At 44.0% G+C, this 24509-nt stretch overlaps 1 protein-coding gene across 6 annotated transcripts in view; it reads left to right on the top strand.

The window, feature by feature from the left end:
* Positions 1–14533, top strand: part of LOC120382995 (zinc finger BED domain-containing protein 5-like) — a 63944-nt gene extending 49411 nt beyond the window's left edge. For 4 of the 6 annotated variants that reach the window (XR_005588324.1, XR_005588318.1, XR_005588323.1 and 1 more), the window contains one exon: positions 13644–14533. Coding sequence is in view for 1 of the 6 variants with exons in the window: in XM_039500556.1 (XP_039356490.1) it covers positions 13644–13992 (349 nt within the window). In the remaining 5 variants the exon portion in view is untranslated. Of the gene's footprint in view, positions 1–2720; positions 2765–12952; positions 13033–13643 lie in introns of all 6 variants that reach the window. The other 2 variants (XR_005588319.1, XR_005588321.1) reach the window with 2 other exon arrangements.
* The last annotated feature ends 9976 nt before the right edge of the window (positions 14534–24509 follow it).

The following is a 24509-nucleotide window of genomic DNA, read 5'->3' as shown; positions in this document are numbered from 1 at the left end:
GGGAAGAAACTACCTTCCTGCAGGCGTCTAAACAGACCAGAGTTCCTGAAAACACACACGTCATGAACTTTGCCTGGCCACCCGACGTTGATGTTGGTAAAACGTCCCCCATGGTCCACCAGTGCTCGCAGCACCATTGAAAAGTTGCCCTATTTCTCAGCAGCTTACTGTGGAAGAGGTGGACGATAAGGTGCGAGGAGTTGACAACGGCCATAACTGCAGCGGGATCCGTGCTCAAAGTGCTGTGGCGCCCGTGCTGTCACTGAGCAGAAAAGTGCACGAACAGATTGCCCGCAGGCGCTTTCAGGGAGGGAGGAAGGGCGTGATTGACGGTTCAATGATGACAGTTACCCAAAACCACCCTCGACACATTTTTCCCCCCAGCATGCATTGGGGGGAAATCCCAGAATTCCAATGGGCAGCGGGGAGTGCGGGAACTGTGGGATAGCTTCCCACAGTGCACCGCTTCCAAAGTCGACACTGGCCCCATTACTGTGGACTCACACAGTCGAACTAGTGTATTTAGTGTGGATACACAACTTCGACTTCATAAGTTCGATTCCACAAATTCGAATTAAGTTGATTCAAAAATAGTCTTGTAGTGTAGACATACCCTTAGAGAAAAGGCTTTTCTTTTTCCTCTCTACTCCTTAGCTGTGTCCTGTGCCTCTCTCATTGTCCCTTCCCATCCCTCTTTCTGGAGAATCCCTATGAACATTCTTGTGTTGCTGACAAACTGTAGTAAAATACATGGAAGTGCAAGGGACTGGTTGCATTTTACTGGAAGCTTTCATTCCAATAAGGACTGAAGTAATTTATATAAAATACTTCCCCTCTGGAGAAGTGTGTGTGTGTGTGTGTGTGTGTGATTGATTTTACTGTATCAGATTTTTGTAGGCAAGTTAACTTATAAAATGCCATAGTTGTAACTTCACTTTTTATTTCCTAAATGTGCCCCTGTAATGGTCACTATCTATCTATCATAGACTAATCTGTATTCTGACATCATTAAATAGTGCTACAGTGTAACATGGATCCCTATAACACATTTCTGTTTTTACCCCAATCTCATCATCAAAGTATCTAACAAAATTATGCAGTTAATTATTTGCAGAGACAGCCAGGCTAAAAAGCATCTTCTTTGGATTCTGTCCTTCATCTTCTCAGCATGCCTTGACATTTTTTTCTTCCCTCTTCATTCCCCCCCACATTCCTCCCAACACTCATAATCTTCTGCAGTGGATTGGAAGGAAATATTCCAGGGTGGGTATCATGGAAATGCTAATCTGCACTTCTTAAAGGTGATGATGTTTGTGACTGTCCTACACTTTCCTAGGAAGGAATTCCCTAGCTGAAGACCTGCTACTGAGAAAATTCTCTCCTAGCCACTATTCTCACAATCCTCACTCATTTGGGTCTTGCATCACTGAGAACAATGCGAGCTTCGCTATTGAACTTCAGTGTGTACAAGATCCAGCTTTTGGGGGACTGTTCCATAGTTCTAGATGAGTGGAGTCTTTGGGCTTCATCATGGATGTGGAGAAATCTGGTCTCTGAAGGAGTCTCTTTGAGATGATAGATTGACTCCTGAGTAGGAAGTTTCGGAGTTTGAGGTGGGCCTGTGTGTACTTAGTTCAAGGATCGACAGCCTTTCAGAAGTGCTGTGCCAAATCTTCATTTATTCACTCTGATTTAAGGTTTCGCGTGCCGGTAATACATTGTAACATTTTTAGAAAGTCTCTTTCTATAAGTCTGTAATATAGAACTGAACTATTGTTGTATGTAAAGTAAGGTTTTTAAAATGTTTAAGAAGCTTAGTTTAAAATTAAATTAAAATGCAGAGCCTCCCCCCGACCGGTGGCCAGGACCCAGGCAGTGTGAGTGCCACTAAAAATCAGCTTGCGTGCCACCTTTGGTTGCCTACCCCGACCTAGTGCTTTTCAAATCTGTTGAAAATAGGAGCTTGCTATGTTACACTGTTAGGCTCTTAGCTATCGTGGTGTAAGAACCATCACTGAAGTACCAGTGTTTAGAGCACTGGTACAAGGTGAATAAGGAGAATACAGTATGATACCTTGTGCATCATATTAACAAGGCAAGCCAACAAACAGGATTGAAATTCCCATGAGCAACATACAAGGATAAGAATAAGAGCCTTACAAACCAAAGATTAAAGGAACAAAGTGTTACAAAATTACTGAAATTACATCATACTGTAACTGGGAACTCTCTACCTGCTACTCATGAAACAAAAAGTACACAAAGTCCTGCATGACCATTATGTAATTTTTTCCTTAATAGTGGCTGGCATATTAGCTGTTTGAGATAGTCACTCTGGGACTTGTCACTGAGCTTCCATTATTCCTGCCTATTCACTAAGATGTCATTCATAGGTACTGTTATGAAGTAGAAAATGTTTTTGATCATTAACATGCCTTATTAGTTAGTGAAACTTTAACAAACATGCCTTATTAGAAGTGAAACTTTAACAAAAATTAAATCAGCTCCTATGATTTTTTTCCAGCAAGAAGAATACATTATTTTATTGGGGAGGGGGACGTTTGATAGCTAACAATTGATTCCTCCCCCAGCCATAATGGAAGCTCCTTTTTTTTTCTTTTTTTTTTTTAGTTAATTATGCATAGGAACTGTCACTGAGATCAGAGATAATTTAATTCCTGTGAGTTTAATCTTGTATCTTCTAAAATGTTTTTATACAGCTCCAGATCAGTTAGTGGGAGGATGACAATGATTCAGGCCTGAGGTAGGATAGCATGTACAAGTTGGTAAAATATAGAGCATGCACACATGCCCCAGAAACATTCCCATTTCTATAACTGAACATTTTCAAGGTTTTGGGATGCTAAGGTATTTTTATCTACATTTTTGAAGTAGAAGTACTGTAATGCCGTGAGAGACTATTCAGATACAGAAATGTTGGGAATCTCATGTGCAAATCTGTTCTCATGAGTTTGCAGCATATAATTGGCAACCTTGTTAGGTTCAGATATTTCTTCTTACTCAAATTTTGGATACTTATGCATACCAGACCTGACTTCCAAATATTTTGAGGTTCACCCAACAATAGCTTGAAGCCTGCACACTTTCATTGAGGGGGTCTGCAGTATATGTTGTGTGTACATGTGTTTATTTCATTGTTCTTCAGGACCTGAAGAAGAGCATTGTGTAGCTCAAAAGCTTGTCTTTCACCAACAGAAGTTGATCCAATCAAAGATATTACCTTGTCTCTACATTTGTATATGTAAGTTTAATTTCACTGAAGGCCAAATTTTCTTCTCACTTTCAATAGTGTGAATAAGATGAGGATTTAGCCCTAGGTGATGAACTAGTGTCTCTGACATGCAGAGAGCAGCAGCACTGGGGTATCACTGTTCGCACTTACAAGGGGACATACCTGGGAGAAAGAGTAGCACTGGATATGTTATGCAAATATATTAGTAGGTACCAGAGGGGTTACATTTTGTCCCTGAACATGTCAGTGTGACATACTTCCCATCATTTTATCTGGGGGCTAAGATTTTTTCCTTTTTAAATTAATATCTACTGGTGCATAATAAACTCTATTGGGTGTGTGTGGGGGGAGAGGAATCATATATAAATTATGAAAAAAATCTGCATGGCTTCAGAACTCCTGCAAATATAGTAATGATATCAAAAGGATTTTAATGTTTTTGAGATCTTATGGCTGCTTCAAGGAGTAAAAGTAAAACTCAGTGCATCTGTTTACATAAATCCTAAGCTGTGATACCTTTAGTGTGAACAATGTTATACAACAATAAATTGTATTGGATTGTAAAGCTCTCAGGAGGGAGAATTTTTTAAATCAAGCATATCCAATAAAGATACTGTTTCCTTAAAGAGTGACAAAGTGGAAGACCTTAAAACTTCTAAAAAGATTGCTTAATGGTCTAAACAAGCTTTTATTACCACTTTTACAGCATCTAATTCTCTCTTTGGAGGTGCCAGCTGTTGTGAGGAAGGGAAGTAGACTGTTCACATGCTCTAAGTAGGAGTAAGGTGGTTGGGCAGATGGAAATCTAATGTTGAGAGCAAAGGTTAATCTGAGCTGTGTATAAGAGGAAGTAACTGCTTAGTGTGGGCTCTCTGTGTCACATGTAGTTCACTGAAGGCAAACTGAGGGCTCAACCAGCTTTCTGCTGCTTTACTGTCCTGCCTCTGAAAAAGAATACAAAGGAAAGTAAATAGAACTGATCAGATTCTGCCCTCAGCTTTATCTGGGCATCCCAGTGAAGTCACTGTGGCTGACTTCTGTGGGGATGCCTGGTGTAGCTGAAGGTAGAATTTGTCCCAAATTGCTCATCATCCTGCAGCTATAAATGCCCCTTCAACAATCTCAAGTGGATCTGAGTGTTCAGAACTTTATTTATCAAAACCCTGCTTCCCTCCCTACAATATCACCTCTTCTTGTTAGCATCTTTCCTAATCACCCATTTCTGCCTTCTTGCTGTAACAACCAGTTTCCACATGCACCGCTACCTAGTGCTTAGTGTTCCACATCTCTCTGGGGCAGCATTTGAAATCAGACATTCAATTCCTTTCTGCCTACCAGCGGCTGTACTGAAGCTGGCAGTTTGTGCAGATGCCTTGCAAAGCCATGAAAGTGTTGTTGCTCAGGTGTCCTTTGAAAATAACAATCACACATTCATCATCTATGGGCTTGGCACACTCAGTTGCAGCAGCTGTGGGAGAGGCTTTCAGCGCTGCATTAACACCCGTCCACACTTGCAGAGCGCAAGCCAGCGCTGCAACTCCCTGCTGCTGGCTGCGCTGTGAAACGTCCGGGTTGGGGTATAGTGCAGCGCTGAGCGCACCTGCTCAGGCTCAGGCTGTGGAGACACCACACTCCAGCGCCCTGTCCTCCAGGAATAAGGATATCCCCCAATTCCTGTTCAGCCACTCTGCTCACTCACTCTGCTCTACTGCTCTTGCCTCCTGCTCTCGCCCTTTAAATGCCCCCTCCTTAAAAAAATCTCCTTCCAGTGTTTGCTGCAGCCAGGTGTGTGTGCAGGTTGTTAATCATCAGTTTTAGGTTACAGGTAACCAGCCGCCATGCACGAGCCCCAGCATAGAGCAGAGGGTGGGTGAATTGCAGGACAGCAGGGGTGTTTGTGGTGCGGCTGTTCACCAGCACAGCTCGGCCGGCGGGAGAATTTACGATATCTTGAGCATAATAGATATCAGGAGGGTATAGGGGCCATGGGCGCAACGCAGAACGGGTGAAAACAAAAGCTGGAAGCCCTAGAGCTGCCCGAGAGGCCGCCGAGAGAGAGAGAGGATCCGCCGATCCGCGTTTCGTGACCCCCGGCACTTACGGGAGATGGGACATGGGAGGGTGACCACAACCTGACATCCAGGGGAGGGAGGACACTGGAGGCGGGGAGGGGGAGAGGGAGGAGGAGAGGAGAGGGAGGAGAGGAAAGAACCAAGGAAGCTGGAGGGGGGGGGGGGAGGAAACCCAGAGCAGCCAGGAGAGGAGCCAGCATCGCAGCAGGAGGCAAGCAGTCAAAGTTGGGCAGCAGCAGGCAGCAGCAGCAGGAGCGGCAAGGGAGTGGAGAGGAAGGGGTTTTGGATTCTGGGTGGAATTTTCTGGGTGGAAATGTTTCTGGAGGGATGGGGGATGTGTGCATGCCAGCTATCATCATGTGGAATAGCTGTTATCCATGCCTCACTTCACGTGGTGCGTATTCTCAGCGCATGCCTGCAATCATCCATAGCGTGGGCAATATGCCGGCGCAGCAGGTTTATAGGGCCAGCGCCACGTCCCTTCCAGGTCTGACGGTGACGCGCCCGCGCGCGCCACTCGGGGGACAGGGGGACATCTGAACACAGGCACGCAACGGCCTAGTCCCTGCATGCTCTAAACATTGCTCCCCCTGTTCCCCCTCTGTTCAGTGTGAGAAATGTTGAAAGGAGTTTAGAGAGTCCTGTGAAAATGTTGGGAGAGACTTTTCTTTCTGATAGGAGATAGATCACCCCCTGCACCTGCATCCACCTCAACTCAGCCACTCTCCCTCTCATCCTCACCAAGCAACCAGCTCCTCCTTCTTCCTTTCTCTTCTTCACTCTTTGGCTTCTGTTGTGTTTTTTTTTTTGTTGGAAGAATGAAGTGGAGAAGTGAGACAAAGTGAGAACTCCTCAGTGTAACACATATTTCTGTGTGTATGGTGTCTGATGCTGTGTTTGCCCGTGTGTGTTAATGTGTCTGTTGTGTGTAACTGCACAGAAACTAAAAGAGCAAAAAAAAAATCATCAAAACTTGAAGAAAAAAAAAAAAAAAGAGAGAAAAAGAGCTGAAAGAAGGAAAAGAAGGCGAGAAAAGACAGAGAGAGAAGAAAAAGAGAAGAGAGAAAGAGAGAAAGAGCATGAGCAGGAGAAGAAAAAGAAGTGGCTAGCCAAGAGCTGGCAGCGGGGAGCGGCTAAGGAGCAGCTAGCGTCCATCAGCAGTCACCCGCCAAGCAACCCACAAGCCACTCCCACCCGTGCCACCCTTGTGCCCCCACCCCCTTTGTCCTTCCCACCACATGTCCCCACCAGCTCCCAGCACACCCAGCAGCCTACCACCCACACCACCCCCACACCAGCCATGCCCCCCCACCACCCAGCCCCCACCTATATTCCCACCCCCACCATGCATTGCACCATCATGCAAACAGCATGCAGTGCTGTCAAAACCACAATCCACAACACACATCAAGCCACTTGTGTATTCTTGTGTTTGTTCACCAACCCAAACCCTGTCCACTGTCTTGTGTGTTGTGTGTTGTTGTCTGTTCTGTCTTATTTTTCTTTTTTATAAAAAGTTTTTCTTTTTTGAAAACAGTCTTTATTATAGCAAAAAGTATTTAAGATAGCATATAGTGAAAAAAGAAGAGGCCTGCAAGCAGTGTTAATTATGCAATTATCATATTAATATTATGGATAATGCAATTGCAGTGGCATTCTCAAATCAAAGGCTTTGCAGCTGGCCAAGCAAATTCTTGCTCAAATCAATCCCCTCAAGGCCTCCCCCTCACCTGAAGCTCTGCTCTGGGCCTCTCTATTAGCCCTCTGCTCTGGCTGTGAACAGCTCAGCTCCATGCCTCATCGGTGGTCCTTGCCTCTCACTGAATGCTGCCTTCTTCCATAAGCTGCTATATGGCTTACAGCTTTGTGCTTTTTACTCCATCGATGCTTTTTCCAAAGTCAGCATTTCATACACTCCAGCGAGCCTTCTCCACACTCCTTTAACTCAGCCAGCACCCCTGTATCTGTCCCTCCTCAGCCTGCTGTTGTCCTGCTCCTGCTCCTGCCACAAAGCTTGGGTTTATGGGGTTTCATGAGCCAGGCATGCCAGGTCCTCCTGGGGCTCAAGTCTTCCCCCTTGCATCTGACTGATGATCTTCCTGTCCTGAAAAAAACCGAAAAAAAGCTGTCATCAGGACTTCAGAACAGGCCACTGTTCATGCATGCCGCTGTGTCACCCACCTATCCAGGCCGCGATGAGCCACATGTGCCTGGATCCATGCGATGATCCACCAGCACCAGATCCAAATACCCAAGAAGATCACAGGCCAGAGCCACAATAGGGGCCAGAATAGGCATAAACCATTTGCCACAAGTCACAACATCCAATGTCCCACATTTCCACAAGTTCTCAGGCAAACGCAGTCACAGAACATCCTGCACGTCCAGCGTCACTTCAAAGCAGTTGCAAAATGACATCAAACACGGTCCAAACTGACGGATACGATTCCTTTCCCCTGTCTTCCACCCATCTCTGGATTTGCCATCTTCCGATCTTCACAGCTCCAGATTTTTCTTGCATCAGCTTTGCTCAATCTTGTGTCCTTTCGCCGCCCACAAGTCAGCTTCAACAAAGTTGGCACACCATCAGCTGAAAGTTTGCGAAGTTCTGAGTTCTGCAGATGTGATCCCATCATAGCAAAGTGTTCCACTGCTCGGCGTCACATCAGGTGCTGTGACGACACCCACCAGCGCAAGTGAACTGTTCCGTGAACGCGCAGCAGCTCAATGCATTTCCGCAAATCCGCGCAATGCTGCTCATACTGGAGCCAGTCACAGCTGAATGACACTCAGCATCTCATCTGCACGACTCATGGCAGCACTGAGCCGCTGAAATCGCCTCGACTGCCACAAGAACTGTGTGCTGAAGACACAGCAGAGAGACAGTCACAGAATCGGCCTTCGCTCCAATGAGCACAGAAAGAAAGAAGACAACAGGAAGCGGACTGCCGCCTGCCTCACAATGGCGCCGGATGCTGCATGACCCAACAGCAGCCAAACAGGGCGGCGGGAAAACGCGCGAAACGGCCCACCTTCCTCTTCCTTGTTCCTGCCTTCCACAATGCACTCACAGCCCTCGAGTGTGCCTGCTGGCTGCAATGTTGTGTGGACACAGCCTGCTGCGCATACAGCTGCTGCAGCACTGGCTGTGGCCAGCGCTGGTGCACACACAGCGTGGCCTAGCAGCGCACTGCATCCTTAGTCGACAGCAACTGGTGTACTGTAGGTCTGCCTTGAGATGTGAAGCCTTTGGTGCCCTGTTTGAAGTTATAGTTACATTTTTTCCCCCCATAAAGTTGATTTAACATGGATACAGTGGTCAGCCTGGTAGCCACTTGAGACTACTGAGACCATTGTTATGATGAATTTATGCAAACACATCTGTCTCTACTACAACTTTGTTTTTCCACCCCCATTCTCTCCCTGTTTTATTGACCTGTCACGTATTATCTAAAGCTGAGATTGTAGGAGTTCTCTGGGGCAGGGCCTGTCTTTGTTTGTTCATTTGTAGAATGGGCCCCAAGCCTCATTTGGGGTCCTGAGTATTATGGCTATAGAAATAATGAATAAAATTTTCTGTTGAATCATTTTGAAGACTAGTTATTGCATAGTAGATATTTAGTTATAAATGTAGATTACATGGTGCAACAAAATATGGCAGTGCTCTTAGTTATGTGCCCCAATTCACTGTGTTTTCTTATAGGGAGTTAATGTAACTTAAAGTGAAAGCAAACTAAATTATATGCATTTGTTGACGGAAAGATTCCCTTTGGCTCTGAATATCATTTAAAGATGATGATGATTGTTCTTGCTGTAGTGAGTGTTAATGCAGTACTGATAAAGTATATGGAGATAGCTAAATATGAGTGTTTTCTCCAACATAATACGATGAAATATGTCATCTTTCTATGTTCTTTTGGTATAAATACCATCATTCAGCCTTTGGACCCAGAACAGCTAGATGGAGCTCTTTCCTCTGCAATTAACAGGAAACTGTCTTTAGTAATTAAATATTAGGCCAAATTTTACTAACCCTTATTTATACAATAGTTTCCTTGCTTCGGTGGAATTGGTCATGAGTAAGGGCTACTGAAGGTTTTGTAAGTTTGGGCCCAAAAGGTTTATAATTGTATCAGAAAGATGTTAACAATCTGCGTGTGAACAGCAGCACTATTGTTACCTCTAGAGTACACAGTCTGTGCCTGGGTTATTGACACAGAAGATTAAATGAAAGTGGATTAAATATAACCTGAAAGTTACCTGTCAGGCAGCATCTCTGTCGGATAACTTACTGGAATTTATACACTCATATACAGATATAAACTGTATGGATTAGTCAGGTAAATTAGCCAATGTGATGCCTTTAACAAATATGTTGAAACAAGTCATGTAACAACAAGATGATCTTTGGTAGAACTGCCAAGACAAGGTTAGACATTCTCTTTACCTCTGTGAAAATGGGGTAAAGGAGACAACAGTGACTGTCACCTTAATGCTAGTTACTCCTGGTTGGTTAGTGAGCTTTTACACTAGCACTGAAGTTTAGGGTAGCTGTTATTTCCTGTCCTGTCTGACTGACTTGCTTAAGTGCACTTCCATCCATCTTTAGGAAAGGAGGGTAAATGAAAGTAGAGAAGCATGTGCCCTGAACAAAACAAGGTGGTAAATTCATTATTTATAGCAGCATAAGTAGATAACGTGTATTGTAGGAATAAAGTGAAATGTCATAAACAAGGATCTGGGAATGTTTGTTTGTTTTTCTGTCATCCTTTTGTAATACATGCCCTTCATGCTGGGCCTGATCCAAAGCCCATTAAAATTTATTGGAATCTTTCCATTAACTTGAATGGCCTTTGGTCAGGCACCCTATGAAAGCATAGGTACTACTTTGACAACAGCAACTATCAAGGTCATTGTGAGCTAAAGACACTCCACATGGACATACTATCATCTTTGGCCTCAATTCAGGGAACATTTTAAGTCAATGTTTGTCATGATTTAAGCACATGCTTAACTTCAAGCATGCGTGAAAGTGATGTCCTGAATAGGGGTGATGTCCTCACTTGGGAACTTTGTGGCTGGAGACACAGAAAAAAGCTGGATCGGAAATTTAATTTCACTGAAGTGTAACAGAGAAGTCTGTTTCCTCTTGTTAGGAAAAATGAAAAAACTTTATACAGAATTAAAAAAAAACAAACAAAAAAACCAAACCCTAAACCTTTGGCATAGAATAATAACTATAAAAAACTGAATTGAAAGCTTCCAAATGGGTGTCTGTCATTTCCCCTTCACCACTCTGTGTGTTCCACTTGGATAAACATCAATGAATCATCACAAGGAGTTGGCCTGAGGTTCAGTTGTGTAATCAAATCTAATTTTGCTGTGGTGCTTTTCACAACCTGAGGGATTAAAAGGAGCATAAATTATTAGTTTTATCTACTTCAATCATTAAGCACAAATATTAAACTTTTATATACGTTTTTGTACATATTTTGGAGTTGTAATCAACAGGGTTTTTATTTGTTTTTTCCTTTCAGTGAACTTCTTTGGAAATGAGATGCCTTAATATTTCAAAGTGATTTATTGCTGAGATTTTGCAGACTAACAGGCACTGAAATCTTCTAAAATACCTGACAAAGTATTTACAGTCAGATAGCAAGCCTCATAAATAATCAGCAAGCCCAATTTTTATATAAACCTAAACAGTCTTTAGGTTAACAAAACACTGGCAAGAATCCAGATAGCCAGATAGCTGGCTAAAGTAAGCGGGGATTAACCAGGGCTCAGTGATGTGTCAGGGAACAAGGAAGAATAAATGCCAGTTCAGAGTTCAGGAGGAGAGATGAGAAACTATATTGAACTCCCCACCTCCCTTTATTACTAGAGTGGGGTTTCAGCATTCTTCTATTGACCCACCCCATGTTGGGACCTTGCTGAAAATTTCTGATGGATTCCTGCTACACATTGCAGGCGGCGGGGCTTGTTCACTCCACCTTGAACACAAGCAGTTGGCTCTCTGCACAGAGAGGGTCTACGTTGAACAGTCCTTAGGCAGGAAAAGCAGCCGAGTTCAAGTTCAGGTTTTAAGGCCCTTATCCAGTCACCACTTCCTTCTCTGCCAATGATACCAGCCTTCACTGTCCACATGGCTGCTTCTTTCTAAAGCATCTTCTTTCTGTCTTCCATGCTACCCTCAACATGAGGCAGCCATGCACCCCCAAAGTACTCTATAAAGCCATTGCTACCCTCTCCTTCAAATCTTTCTGCAAAACCCAGTCTTACTGTGACGCCTTCAGGAAACCGCTGACTGATAATGGCCAATAGGAATTATTAGAGAGACAAGGTGGGTGAGATAATATCTTTTATTGGATCAACTTCTGTTGGTAAGAGACAAGCTTTTGATCTTACACAGAGCTCTTCTTCAGGTCTGGGAAAGGTACTCAGTGTCACAGCTAAACACAAGGTTGAACAGATATCTTAGCATAAGTAGTTAGCACATATTCTAAGGCAGTGGTGCACAAACTGGGGGGCATACCACTGGGAGGACACAAGGGGTTCACGGGGGAGGGATGCAAAGAAAGTTTCTTAATATCCCTTTTTACAGCAGATTTACGTGCTCCCCATTGCCACCCTTACTTCTGCACTGCAGTTGGCGGTGAAAGCCTTCAGAGCTGAGCAGCTGGAGAGCAGCGGCTGCTGGCTGGGGCAGTGTTTGTGGAGCAGAATTTAAAAAATAGTCCCATGCAGGGCTCTACAGCAGTACACAGATCTTGGTGCCATAAAAAGCACCAAGCAAAGATTGTAGAGATAGTCAGAATCAAGTGCACTGTTTATGTATCTATTCCCTTCAAAAGGTTAGTTCAATCTTTTTTCAAACAAAATGGATAAGTGGGTTGTGGATGGTAGTAGTAAACAATGCAGTGTTTCTGATTCCTCACTGGATGCTAATGTTACTTCAATAAAAGTAAAAAATAAACAACCCACTAATATCAACAGTAATGCAGCTGAACTTTGTATATGAACCTTCCACAAGTGTTGACACTAGTAAGTCTGCTGTGAAAAGTCATATGAAAGATTCTTTCAGTTTTAAATTAAGAAAATATCAAGACTAATATATAACTGGGATTCTCATGGACTCTTGTCAATCACAAGGAATGACCACTGTATTCTGTGGTATTAGCATGACACTACTGAAGTTCAGATGGCACTTGATTACGAAACATTCTGAACATGCAAATAAAGGTGTTAATTTTTTCCATATGCCATGCTAAGTCATTGAGTGGTCAAAGAGACATGCTGAAAAAGTAAGTGATGGTTCCATCAAAAGCTCTGAAAGCATTCCTTAAAGTCGCATATTCAATTGCTAAATCGTGAAGCTGCATACCATGGGTGAGGCATTAGTATTACCAGCTGCGGTAAAGATGTATCAATTATGCATGGAGATAGATGTGGTGAATTTTTGAAAACTATTTCTTTGTCATGGGATACAATGAGCAAGCAGATCAATGAACTTTTTGAAGCTATCAAATTGCAACTTTTGACTTGAGTTAAACAAAGCACAAAGTTTTGCCATGCAACTTTGAGAGTACTCTGATATCACAAACTTGGCTCAACTCGTGTTTGTCAGGTATTGCTATGAGGATGAAATTCTGGAAGATATGTTGTTCTGCAAACCACTGGAGGGGTGAATTATGGGAGATTGAAAAGGTAATCTTGTGAATGAATTCTTCAGAGCACATGGCCTGTCATGGTCAGTACCAGGTTTACAATGGTGTCAATGGCACCATGGTGCCAGGCCCACACTCAGAAGGGGCCCTGGTGCGTGGACTGTGATCCTGCCCCCTTGCTTCACCTGTGCTCTGTCCTAAGGCTCTGCCCCTGCTCGACTTCTTCCCCTGCCCCCAGTCCCCACCTGCCACTCGCTCCTCTCTGCCCCCTCCCCTCCATGTGAGTGGCAGGCAGAACCTCAGGGAGAAGCGCCCAAGTGGGAGGCTGGGCCTTGTGGAGTGGAGGGCAGGGTTACAGTCCAGGCTCTGGGGCCCATAAAAGATTGATCCAGGCCTGGTCATGGTCTAATTACATTGGTATATGTACTGATGGTGGAGTTGTGATAGTGGGTCCCAAAAAAGGCTTCAGAGGGAAAGTACTCAGCATTGCACCTCACATTAAATTCATGCATTGCATGATGCACCATGTGAGGTTCTGGCTGCTAAAACACTGGAAACTGAAGCAAACAAGGCTTTGCATGATGAGGTGTAAATTGTGAATTTTGTAAAACCAAGACCTTTAAAAAGCTGCCTCTTTTCTATTCTGTGCAGTGAAATGGGCTCCCAGTATGACAAACTCCTTCTGCATATGGAAGTCAAATGGTTATCCCGCGGGAAGGTGGTTAACTGTGTCGTCAGTTTCAAGGATGAACTCCGGCTCTTCCTGTCAGAACACAACCCTGAATTGGCAGAAAACTTAACCAATGAAAGATGGCTCTTGATTCTTTGCTATCCCGTAGACATTTTTGAGAAATTAAATGATCTCGACTCTTCACTCCAGGGAAAGAACAGCAACATCTTGCTGCTTGGTGACAAGATTTCTGCATTCCTGAAGAAGCTCACTCTGTGTGGAGAGAGAAATATGAGACAGCAATGCAGTCAGTTTCCGTTGTCTCAGTGAATTCACAGAACAATATCAACTTGACCACAAACAAATTGATAAAGTTGTCTCTAATCATCTGAAAAATCTCTGAGAGTTATAGGAGAAGTGTCATGGACTGCCAGCAGAGAAGGCTGATTGGACTAGAAACCGTTTTCGCACAGATTTGGCAGCTATCCATCTCCCTCTTGCTGAACGAGAAAAGCTGTCAGAACTACCAAATGATCACACCCGGTTGATGGAATTCAAAGGAAAAGCACTGGGAAGTTTTTGGCTCTCTGTGGAAAAAGGAGTATCCAGGACTTGCCATAAGCACTCTTGCCATTCGCATCCACATACGTATGCGAGACTACCTTCGCCGAGCTGGTGGCAATCAAGACCAAACAGCGCTCACGACTCCAGCTGGAAAATGATCTCAGAGTAGCAGTCTCCAGGATAAAACCAAACCGGGATGTCATTGTCTCAGAAATGCAGTTAATATAAGTGGTTAATTTTTTCTTCATTTGAAATTTTTTTAAAATGTTTGCAGTTTGTAATACTTCATGTTTACCACTTCCTAGTAACCTTTACCTAGTCTTATAAATTTAATAATAAAAATATTTTTTCATTCCTTCTGCCAACTTGCCAAAAAAAATCACCCACCAGTTTTAGATTATAAGTAATGGAGGGGGAGGGAGGGGACGTGACAAATTCCATGAATGGGGGGTGGGGGGTGGGAGGGAAGGGATGGGCATGACTAGAAAAGTTTGACTCACTGTTCTAAGGGACCATTCAAGATGAAGTGGCTCATTAACACACACAGTCATAGGACAAAAAGAGGGGTTAATGGGTTGCAAAGTGTTGTGTTGTAATAAGCCATAAACCCACTGTCTTTAAGACCATGATCTTTAGCGCCTGGCAAAGCTATGAGTTTAAGTTCCCAAGCTCATCTTTTGAAGTGTTTTGCAGATTTCCTTTGAGGATGGGAACTGATAGGTCAGATGTAGTCACTTCACCTTGAAAGGTCCCTTAGAATATGTGCTAACTACTTATACTCACAAGATCAAACAGATAGTTTAGCATCTTTCCCAGACCTGAAGATGAGCTCTGTGTACGCTCTCACCAAAAGAAGTTGGTAGGATAAAAGATGTAACCTCACCCACCTTGTCTCTTTAATATCTGGGGACCCACATGGCTACAACACCACTGCATACAACAGTAGGGATTATTGACATTCATTCATTTATATTAAAAAGGAAATTGTACATGATGTGGATCTCTGAAGGCATTAATATAGCTAGTCTAAGTTAAGGCATGTTCTTATTAATGATGTCCTTGTCACAGGGCCATCCAGAGGATTCAGGGGGCCTGGGGCAAAGCAATTTCAGGGGCCTCTTCCATTTAAAAAAAAGTTGCAATACTAAAGAATACTATATTCTCATGGGGGGGGGGGGGGCTGTGGGGCCTGGGGCAAATTGCCCCACTTGCCCTGCCCCCCCACCTCCCCCGCCCCGCCCTGCCTTGTCATCCTTCCCCTTCTTTGCCAATTGTTTGTTACACTCACTTGTTGTGCTATTTCCTATGATAAAACATGGGATGCTATCAGATGTCTGTGGAATTGAAGTGAGCATGTTTGTAGAGGGGCATTCTGCATAACTAGATACTTGTGAGAGGTGTGGGAGTATATTGGCATAACCATTTGTGTATATGCTAAAAGTTCCTTGTACTCTGAGCTGTCAGAACATTATGTAACAAACAGATTAATATTAAACTCTTTTTTTCCTTTCATTGTCTCAGTTAAATTGCCTGAGGGGTTATAGTGCGGATTGGGGGATAAAAGATAGTGAAAGATTAAATTATATAGGGGAAAATAGGAACATACCAGTCTGAATCAGACCATACTTCCTCTGGCAGTGCCCAGTATCTGATACTTTAGAAAAAATATGTTACACCCATAATCCACTGAGTCTATTTGTAATGCTGTACATGGGGGAGGGTATAAGGTGGGATGGAATTTCTTCCTGATCCATCAGTGATTTAAAAAATTTCCTGTCCTTTTATTTACCTGAAAAATGAATCCTAAGATGGATCAGGATGTTCTAAAATAGAACAATCAGGAAGAAGTTACTTCAAATGAAAACAGTAGGATTAACCTTTGTGATGAGAAGCTGATAACTTTCCACAGCTGTCTTTTTTTATCATCAACACAACCTGCAAATAACTGCATCTGCACTCTGTTAGAAGAAATAAAGTATTACTTCTGCATTTTCTTATCTTATGTTGTAACAATACTGGCTGTGCCTTCACTTCCTTTTGTTTCCCTTTCCAAACAAGGGATCTAATCAGGGTGCAGATTAAAGAGATAGAAGATGAGAAGAGAAAACACTAGTGGAGCTGCACTGCAGAATAGCCAGGCATGCAGGATAGTGGCATAGCCAGGCATGCAGGTGGTGATACTGAGGAATGGTTGCACATTGTGTCTTTCTTAATTGATCATAATATACCGTAGTAATGAATTATATCATGATGGACTTCTTCACACCAGGTAAACTGTCACCAGTATGTAACTGTATTGGATCTGTTCACTTGTTCATGTGCTCCCCATAACTCATCTAATATATACTCCCTTCTCCCAATCTTACTACTATCCTATGCTGTACTGCTTTCCTAACCATGGCGGTAAGTCAGGCTGTTCAGGAGAATGTGTGATTACTGTCCTGGAGCTTTGTATCCCATACTAGAAGTTTCAGTGGAAATGTTATGTCCATCTTATGAAATCAAAGCAAATTAGTGTAAACAAAATAATTAATTTAGGGGCCTAATCCCACTGCCATTGACTTCAATGACAAAACTTTCACTGAGTTCAGTGGGGACCAGATCAAGCCCTAAGTGGTACATGCGTAGAGCTGTGACTCTGGTTCTCTATTGTGAGCCTTGTTTACTCATAATAAAAATTAAAACTCAAATTACATAAAGAATCAGCAACCTTAAAAAGTGGAATTTGGAGTTGTACAAAAGATTTTTTTCCAAGGATCTACTAGGTCATAATGTAGACAAATGTAAGGCCATGCCAGAGAGTAGATAGTCCACAATTCTTCCATAACAGGACCAGAATTCTTCCCGTGCATCTGTTAATCCTATAGGTCTGCCATAAACAATGGGCCACTCTGCAGGGGCTCTGTGCCACTGAACTGCTGCCTCAAGTGTCCTGCAGGAGTCACACGCTGCTTGACACTTACCCACCCACGGAAGGGGAAGCTGGGGAAGTGATTAAAGCACAGAAGGGAAATTCTGCAATGACATAGGTTTCTACTGCAGCTTTGGGTGGATGGAATGCAGCAGAGGTGGCATTTCTCAATGCTCCTCCCTCCAGGCTCCTCCCTTTCCAAGCTGGGATCTGATTGCTCAGACCCCTCTTCATTTGCATAAGTGAAGGGGGTCTCATCATTTTTGACTATACAGCTTAAATGAAATATCCAATAGAGTTGCCTGGGTAGTTGCACTTCAATATCAGTATGTTAAGTAAGTCTCTTACTTGCATTTGATTCATTTGGAACCCAGGCTTCCCCTTCATATTTGTGGTAGTGTGATTCCTATTCTCTGTGCATAGTGCAAGTAGGTCTGTAGGAACATGTAATCTGTTCTCATCAGCAGCTGATCATAAAAAAGGCAGTTTGAAAAGAATAACACAAGGCAGTAGATTAAATCAAACTCCTTCCCAGGCTGTCCTTTGTGAATTATTACAGATGGGTGTCAAATAATACGTTTCACTTGACTTATCTGAAAGTGGGGCCGAAGGGGGCGTGGTAAGAAAGAAAAAGAAATTAGCACTATTTTTTGCAAAAGGAAAATTATATTTCTTACATTCCTCAAACACATTTGTTTCCTTTTTCATTCGTCCATTCCCGCAAAATGTATCTCTTCCTTTTCTGTCACAACTATAATTTTAGTCTAAAGCCCATTGACTTCAGTGGATTTGTAATTAGGCCCTTGGAGAACCTCGTTAATAGCCATCCCTAGAAAGCTACTTGTATATATCAACTTTGCACATTGCTGCAGTTCATAATTCAATATGTTTAATTATCTTCAATATTTTCTTAAAAAATATATTGTAATCATTATCTCTCTAGTTATTTCTCCTTGCTTCTCTAATATCTTCAGCATTAATCTATATCAGGGATTGGCAACCTTTGGCACATGGCTCACCAGGGTAAGCATCCTGATGGGCCAGGCCAGTTTGTTTACCTGCCGTGTCCGCAGGTTCGGCCGATCGCGGCTCCCACTGGCCACGGTTTGCTGCTCCAGGCCAACGGCGGCAGTGGGAAGCAGCGCAGGCCGAGGGATGTGCTGGCTGCAGCTTCCTGCTCCTACCATTGGCCTGGAGTGGTGAACCATGGCCAGTAGGAGCCGCGATCGGCCAAACCTGTGGACGCGGCAGGTAAACAAACCGGCCTGGCCCACCAGGGTGCTTACCCTGGAGAGCCATGTGCAAAGGTTGCCGATCCTTGATCTATGTTATAGTGGTGTGGCAGTGCTACTATACTTAAAAGTTGCATAATGACATCTGTTTAAAGGTGGACTTTTCTAAGTCCTCTAAAATTAACATGATTACTCTGAAATTTGGTGTGCCTCAGGAGAATGCAAGTAGGTTTAGTGACCCAAATTTCGAGTCATTTGAGCTAGGGCTTCCAGCAATATAAGCCCACTGCACCAAATACCCATTTAAAAAATGTTTCTAGGTATTTTGCCCAGAGCTAAAAATCAAACTATTGATGAGCTATAGGTCAAAATGGTCTCAATCTGTCAAGTTTTACCTCAGATACTGCATGGCACCTACTAAATCTATGGGGGATCCAAGCTAAGAATAGTATTTAAGAGAATGTACATTTTTATACTGCACATTTGACCAAGGAGTTCCTGAATTACAGCCCCCTCTCTCTCAAAAAAACCCAGTTTTCTGCTGCTGCCTTGTACTCTTAAACAGAGAGGTACTAATGACTGGATGAATCACAGCCGTCATAAGTCTGTGAACTCGCTCTTCATTAACATCCCTAAAGGTAAGTTAATCACGGGCAAAGGAGTTTTGGACTGAGTGGCTGGAGGTTGCTACAATTTGTGAATCACGGGTGGCCATTTCGTTTTAGAGGGCTATGTCATCAAAGTATTTGGAGGGAAAACATTAGACCTGTGACTGCTTCCGGGGAGGGGAGGGGCATTAGGAGGGAGCAGAGTGGGCGAGTATAGGGAGAGGGTGTCAAGAATAAGGCCTAGCAGCTCTGCCTGTCCAGTATCCTGACAGCCTAATGAGCACAGCTGGGCTGCATCAACTAGGCTGCCTGACAGAATGCCCCACCTGATTGCTGGGTTTAAAAGCAAGCTGACTAGCTTCCTAGCCAGTTTGCTGGCTACTCAAAGCATTTGCTATGGCTGTGATAGTGCCTGTGCCTGCTTGTTCCCTGCCTTGCTCCCCTCTCACACCCAGCCTCACCTTTCCCTTGCCTCACTCTAGGTATGTTAGGTATGACCAGCCCCGTCCCAGTCCCTGACAGAGGGACTGGGGATGTAGTGAGGGGTGGGGGATGGATGTGGGGGAAGGTGAGAGGAGTAGAGGGAGAGGAATTGTATCCTAACCCCCCTGCATCCCCTGTTCTGCCTGTGTATCTCAATCACCTTGAATTCCAAACCTTTGTCAGTGCATCCCAACACTGCCTTCAGGAGGTTCCACATCCTGGCATACGCACACATGCTTAGCCAATTCCCCAGAACGCATACCACACAGCTACAGTCTAAGAACCACTTCGCAGCCTTTCACAACTCATTCATCCTGAGGGTACATCTGCATGTGAGCTGTGAGTCCCACCTCCTGTAGAAACACCTGTGCTAGCTCTGCTTGAGCTGGAGCACTAGAAATAGCAGTGTAGCTGGGGGGTAGCAGCGGTGGCAGCTTGGGCTAACTGCCAGAGTATGGATGCAGGGGGGTCAGGGCGAGTTCATATTTAGGCTGCTAGCCCAAGCCACTGCCAGTGCTACCCTGGCTACACCGCTATTCTTAGCGTGCTAGCTCAAGCAGAGCTGGGATGGGCAGGCAGGGGTGAGCTGGAGCCGGTTCGCAGGAACGGCTTGTTAAATTTTAGAAGCGGTTTTAGAACCGCTTGTTAACTGGCTTCCCTGGGAGGGAAACTTTGATGGGCTCCTGCCGGGAAGCGTGTAATTCCTCCTCCTGGCCGCCGGGGGCGCTGTGCTGTGGGAGCCATGTGAGCTGCCTCCTGGCCTTGGGGTTCCTGCTGCTGCTGCCTGGTGGGTTCCCGGCTGCTCCCAGCCGCTCTCCCCGTGTGAGTGTCTGCACCCCCTGCCCGCAGCCAGCCCCTGTCTGCACACCCTGCCCACAGCCACCCCCTGCCACAGCCCCTGCCACCCCCGCTGCCTCCTGCCACAGCCCCTGCCCGCAGCCCCTGCCCGCAGCCAGCCCCTGCCCGCAGCCCCTGCCTACAGCCAGCCCCTGCCACCCCCCTGCCCACAGCCACCCCCTGCCACAGCCAGCCGCTGTTGCAGCCAGCCCATGTCACGCTCCCTGCCTCCAGCTAGCCCTGCCCCACGCCCCTGTCTGCAGCCAGCCCCATGTCCACTGGTGCCCTGCAGTTCCCAGGGCAGTAACCCTGCACACCTGCTGCAATGAGGGGGGGCAGGGAGCAGCTGGGACCCACACATGTGCACACCCTAGGGTGACCAGACAGCAAGTGTGAAAAATCGGGACAGGGGGTGGGGGGTAATAGGAGCCTATATAAGAAAAAGACCCCAAAATTGAGACTATCCGTATAAATTTGGGACATCTGGTCACCCTAGCACACCCCAAGGGAGTGGCGGGGACCCACACATGTGAAACGGAGCTCATTTCTAGTTCAGGCTCATCTTTTTAAAAAAGAACTTTAGGTGGGGTAACATATGTCTGTATTTTCCCAGACATGCTTTTTGGTTCTTAAATCGCCATCTGGGAGGAATTTTTTTACTTCCTCCCAGGAAAATATGGACGTATGGTAACCCTATTGGTACAAAAAATACATACTGTGGCACATCCCTTAAATCAGAACTTTTAATAGGGAACCGGTTGTTAAGATTTTAGCAGCTCATCACTGTGGGCATGTGTATGTGAGCTGGGAATCACACCTCCCAGCTCTAATGTACCTACTGCAACTCACAGTATACCATCTCAACCTGCACTTTTACTTAACCATCGTTGAAGTCTTAGCATTCTCTCATTCTACCTCACTGCTGACAATATCCTTTGTAACATAACCTGCACAACTCTGCATTGGAATGATGCACACTGTGTCCTGAAGGTACACATGCACCTCTTCCGTTTGCTTATGCATAATGGATGATGCACACCATAGCCCTCCTTGTATCATGATCAGAGCTCTGTCACACACCTCAAAGTAATTCACACATGTCCTCATATCACACACATCCCAAGCAGCCCCAACTACTGCCTCCACCACTTAATGTAAGTACACCTAACACACTGACTGCACCTGGAGTGCATTCAAATAATTATTATTGGCTACTGATGGCTCCAGGGAAGCAGAGGATAGGTGGCAAGGGCAACTTTTCTTTTGTCCTTTCATAGTGTTAGATGGAATCCTGTGGCTAAGAGGATGGGTTGTAAATGGAGATGAAGAGCTTGTACATTTCACCAACTGTGGGGTTGGCAGAGTAAAGGTATGTGTTAACAGGGTGGGTTGGGGACATTGCTGAAAGAGGGCAGAGAGATACAGTACTTGGTTTTCAGAAGTTTGACTTTTGCTAAGTTCAGCATTCTGCAACGGGATGACATATCACCAGCAAACTTAAGTGTGCATTAACACAGTTTTCTGCCACTGAATATGTATATGTCTCTCTAACATAGTAAACACAGGCAAGAAACAGATTGGAGCAGATCTTTGTTTTATAGCATAGAGTAAGTGGACTTCCTCACCCCTGATTAATGAGCTGGTAATTTATTTCCATGGTGGCCTTCTTGAATTGGATATTTGCCATTTGCAGTTTGTGTGTGTTAGAATAACAATTCCCATTGACAAGGAAAGCTGTGTGGAGGTATTTGTGATATATTATGAAAGACTTAATAGGAAATAGTCTAGGTAGTTGCCAAAACAAATTAATTATGAATGTTTATCGTTTAGAAGTTTTTAGAATCCTTGCTGTTCAGGATATATATGTGTGTAAAAATATAAAGGATAATTACTTATGCTGTGTTTACTTAATGAATAAGATTGCCAAGGCTTCAGGCGACAATTAATAGACATGCCTGAGAAAAAAACACCCCAGTGATCACCACCCAGGTCTGGAAACAAACTCTATTAGAGCCTTGCTATCATCTCTAGAGTTTGTAGGTTTGTCATAATGTAACAGAGTGATTGGGGTAATAATTCTTTGAATAAATCTGGTAGACTGTAACATCCAAACATAGCTGATTATGTTTTATATGCAGGAAAGCCATAAAGCTATCCTGAAATATGAAAACCCTTTTCGTATTTCCTCAGTTAAGGAAATTTCCAAACCAGATAATACCCAGCTTCTACATGAGGGTAGGTTTCAAGTCTCCATCTCTGGACATCCTCTACCAGCCAAATGGAGAGAACCAACCAAGTAAACACTAAAGCAAAAGCTACTAGAAAAACTTCACTGATTGACCAAAAAAGTGAAGATGCAGCTGCCTTTTGGGAGCTGACACCTAGCTTTTGTGACTGGGAGCCTCTGCTAGCTAGGTATGAGAACTGTTGGCTTCGTTTGAAGAACCATCAATAAATCTATTTATAGCCAGACAAAAGGAATCAGATTCTTGTCTTTAATCTCTTTGAGGATGTCGTGTGCTCAGGTAACAAAGATTCTAACTATTAATTATTTTGCATATTCATAATTTCTACAGAGAAATGCTGGTACAGAAATGTAAGTTACTATTGTGTAATTTAACACCATGTAGCTATTTTTATACCTAGGTAAAACTGTAAGAAAATATTTTAGCTTTGATGTCTGAGTGGAGAGTAAGACTTAGAGCACAGCAACTTGGTCTCTACTGAAAGTGCAATGAAAGCCAATGTGTTTAAAACAGCATATGGATTTATGTGTCCCATACCACATTTTCTCTTTGAGAAGCACCTAGCAATTGTGGGTCCTACTTGACACAAATAATAATGAAGTATTTGTGATGCTCTGGTGTTTCACCCAGGCCAGTATGGTAAGGAGGTGTTGTGATGTTATTGACATGAATTGTGACCATATAGATCATTGTTGCAACCAAGGTCCTATAGTTGCACCAAATCTTGTACAAAAGAGGTCAAGTAAGGTGTCCATGGAAAGGTTGTAATTTGCAGGTTATGATTATGCTGTCTGTTTGTGTGTATCATTTTTGTATTTGAAGTTATGAATATTGGCTATGTACTTGTATCTCAAGTAGCATCAGTGAAGCATTTGGTCAGCTTCTTGAGAAAGGACTTTCTCAAAAGTGCCCAATCAAGAAACACTTAACTGACAATGAATTTTGGGAGATGCCAATCCACATCTGAGCTTTCCTGGGAACATTCAAACTAACATGTAAACAATGGTGTCTGCCTGCAAAAAGGTAAATCATTCAGGGACATGTGACTTGCCCAGGTGGTTACAAACTCCATCTTGTTGTTGTGATTTTGCACAGAAGAACAAAGGAGTTTCCACCCACAAGAGAGAATATAAAAGGCCCTGGAAGCCTCTCCATTTTGTTTTCAGATGGATCAAGAGATGGCCTCTTCATCCCAAAGAGATGCCTGAAAAAAACTGAAACAACGGACTGTAACTATGGGGGTGTGAGCGATTGCTGGACCCAGGCCATAAACCACAATGTTGGTCTGAAAAGGATTGGGCCCAGACTAGGAAGGAGTCTAGTCTGTGAAAGAAGCTTATTGGAACATCTCTGAGGGTGAGATTTACCTGTATTCAGTTTCCTACTGTATTAGGCTTAAAATTGTGTGTTTTTGTTTTTGTTTGTTTCGCTTGGTAACTTATTTTGTTCTGTCTTATTAATTGGAACCACTTAAATCCTACTTAATATCACTTTTGCTTATTAATTAACCCAGAGTAAGTAAGTAATGCTCAGGGGAGTAAACAGCTGGGCATATCTCTCTGTCAGTGTTATAGAGGGCAGACAGTTTTGAGCTTACCCTGTATAAGCTTTATACAGAGTAAAACGGATTCATTTGGGGTTTAGACTCTCAGAAAGACTGAATACTTGGTGCTGGGAAAGTCCCTGTTAACCGAGAAGCCCCTGGGCTAAGTGAATCTTAGTTTCTGTGAACTGCAGGGGGGCATGGCACAACCTCTTGGTCTGTGCTGTAGCTGACTGGTGTGCAGGGCAGGTGCAAGAATGTTTTGTGCCCTAGGCAAAATTTCCACCTTACACCCCCAAGCCCTGTGGCAGCTCTCTGCCCTGAGGCGCAGCTCCCCCTGGCCTGGGGAGCCGTGCAGCAGCTCCCCACCCCAGCTCACCTCTGCTCCGCCTCCGCCCCAAGCATGCCGTCGCCGCTCCGCTT

Source organism: Mauremys reevesii, linkage group 1, assembly GCF_016161935.1.
Source record: "Mauremys reevesii isolate NIE-2019 linkage group 1, ASM1616193v1, whole genome shotgun sequence".
Lineage (NCBI taxonomy): Eukaryota > Metazoa > Chordata > Testudines > Geoemydidae > Mauremys > Mauremys reevesii.
This window is presented reverse-complemented; position numbering and strand designations above follow the sequence as displayed.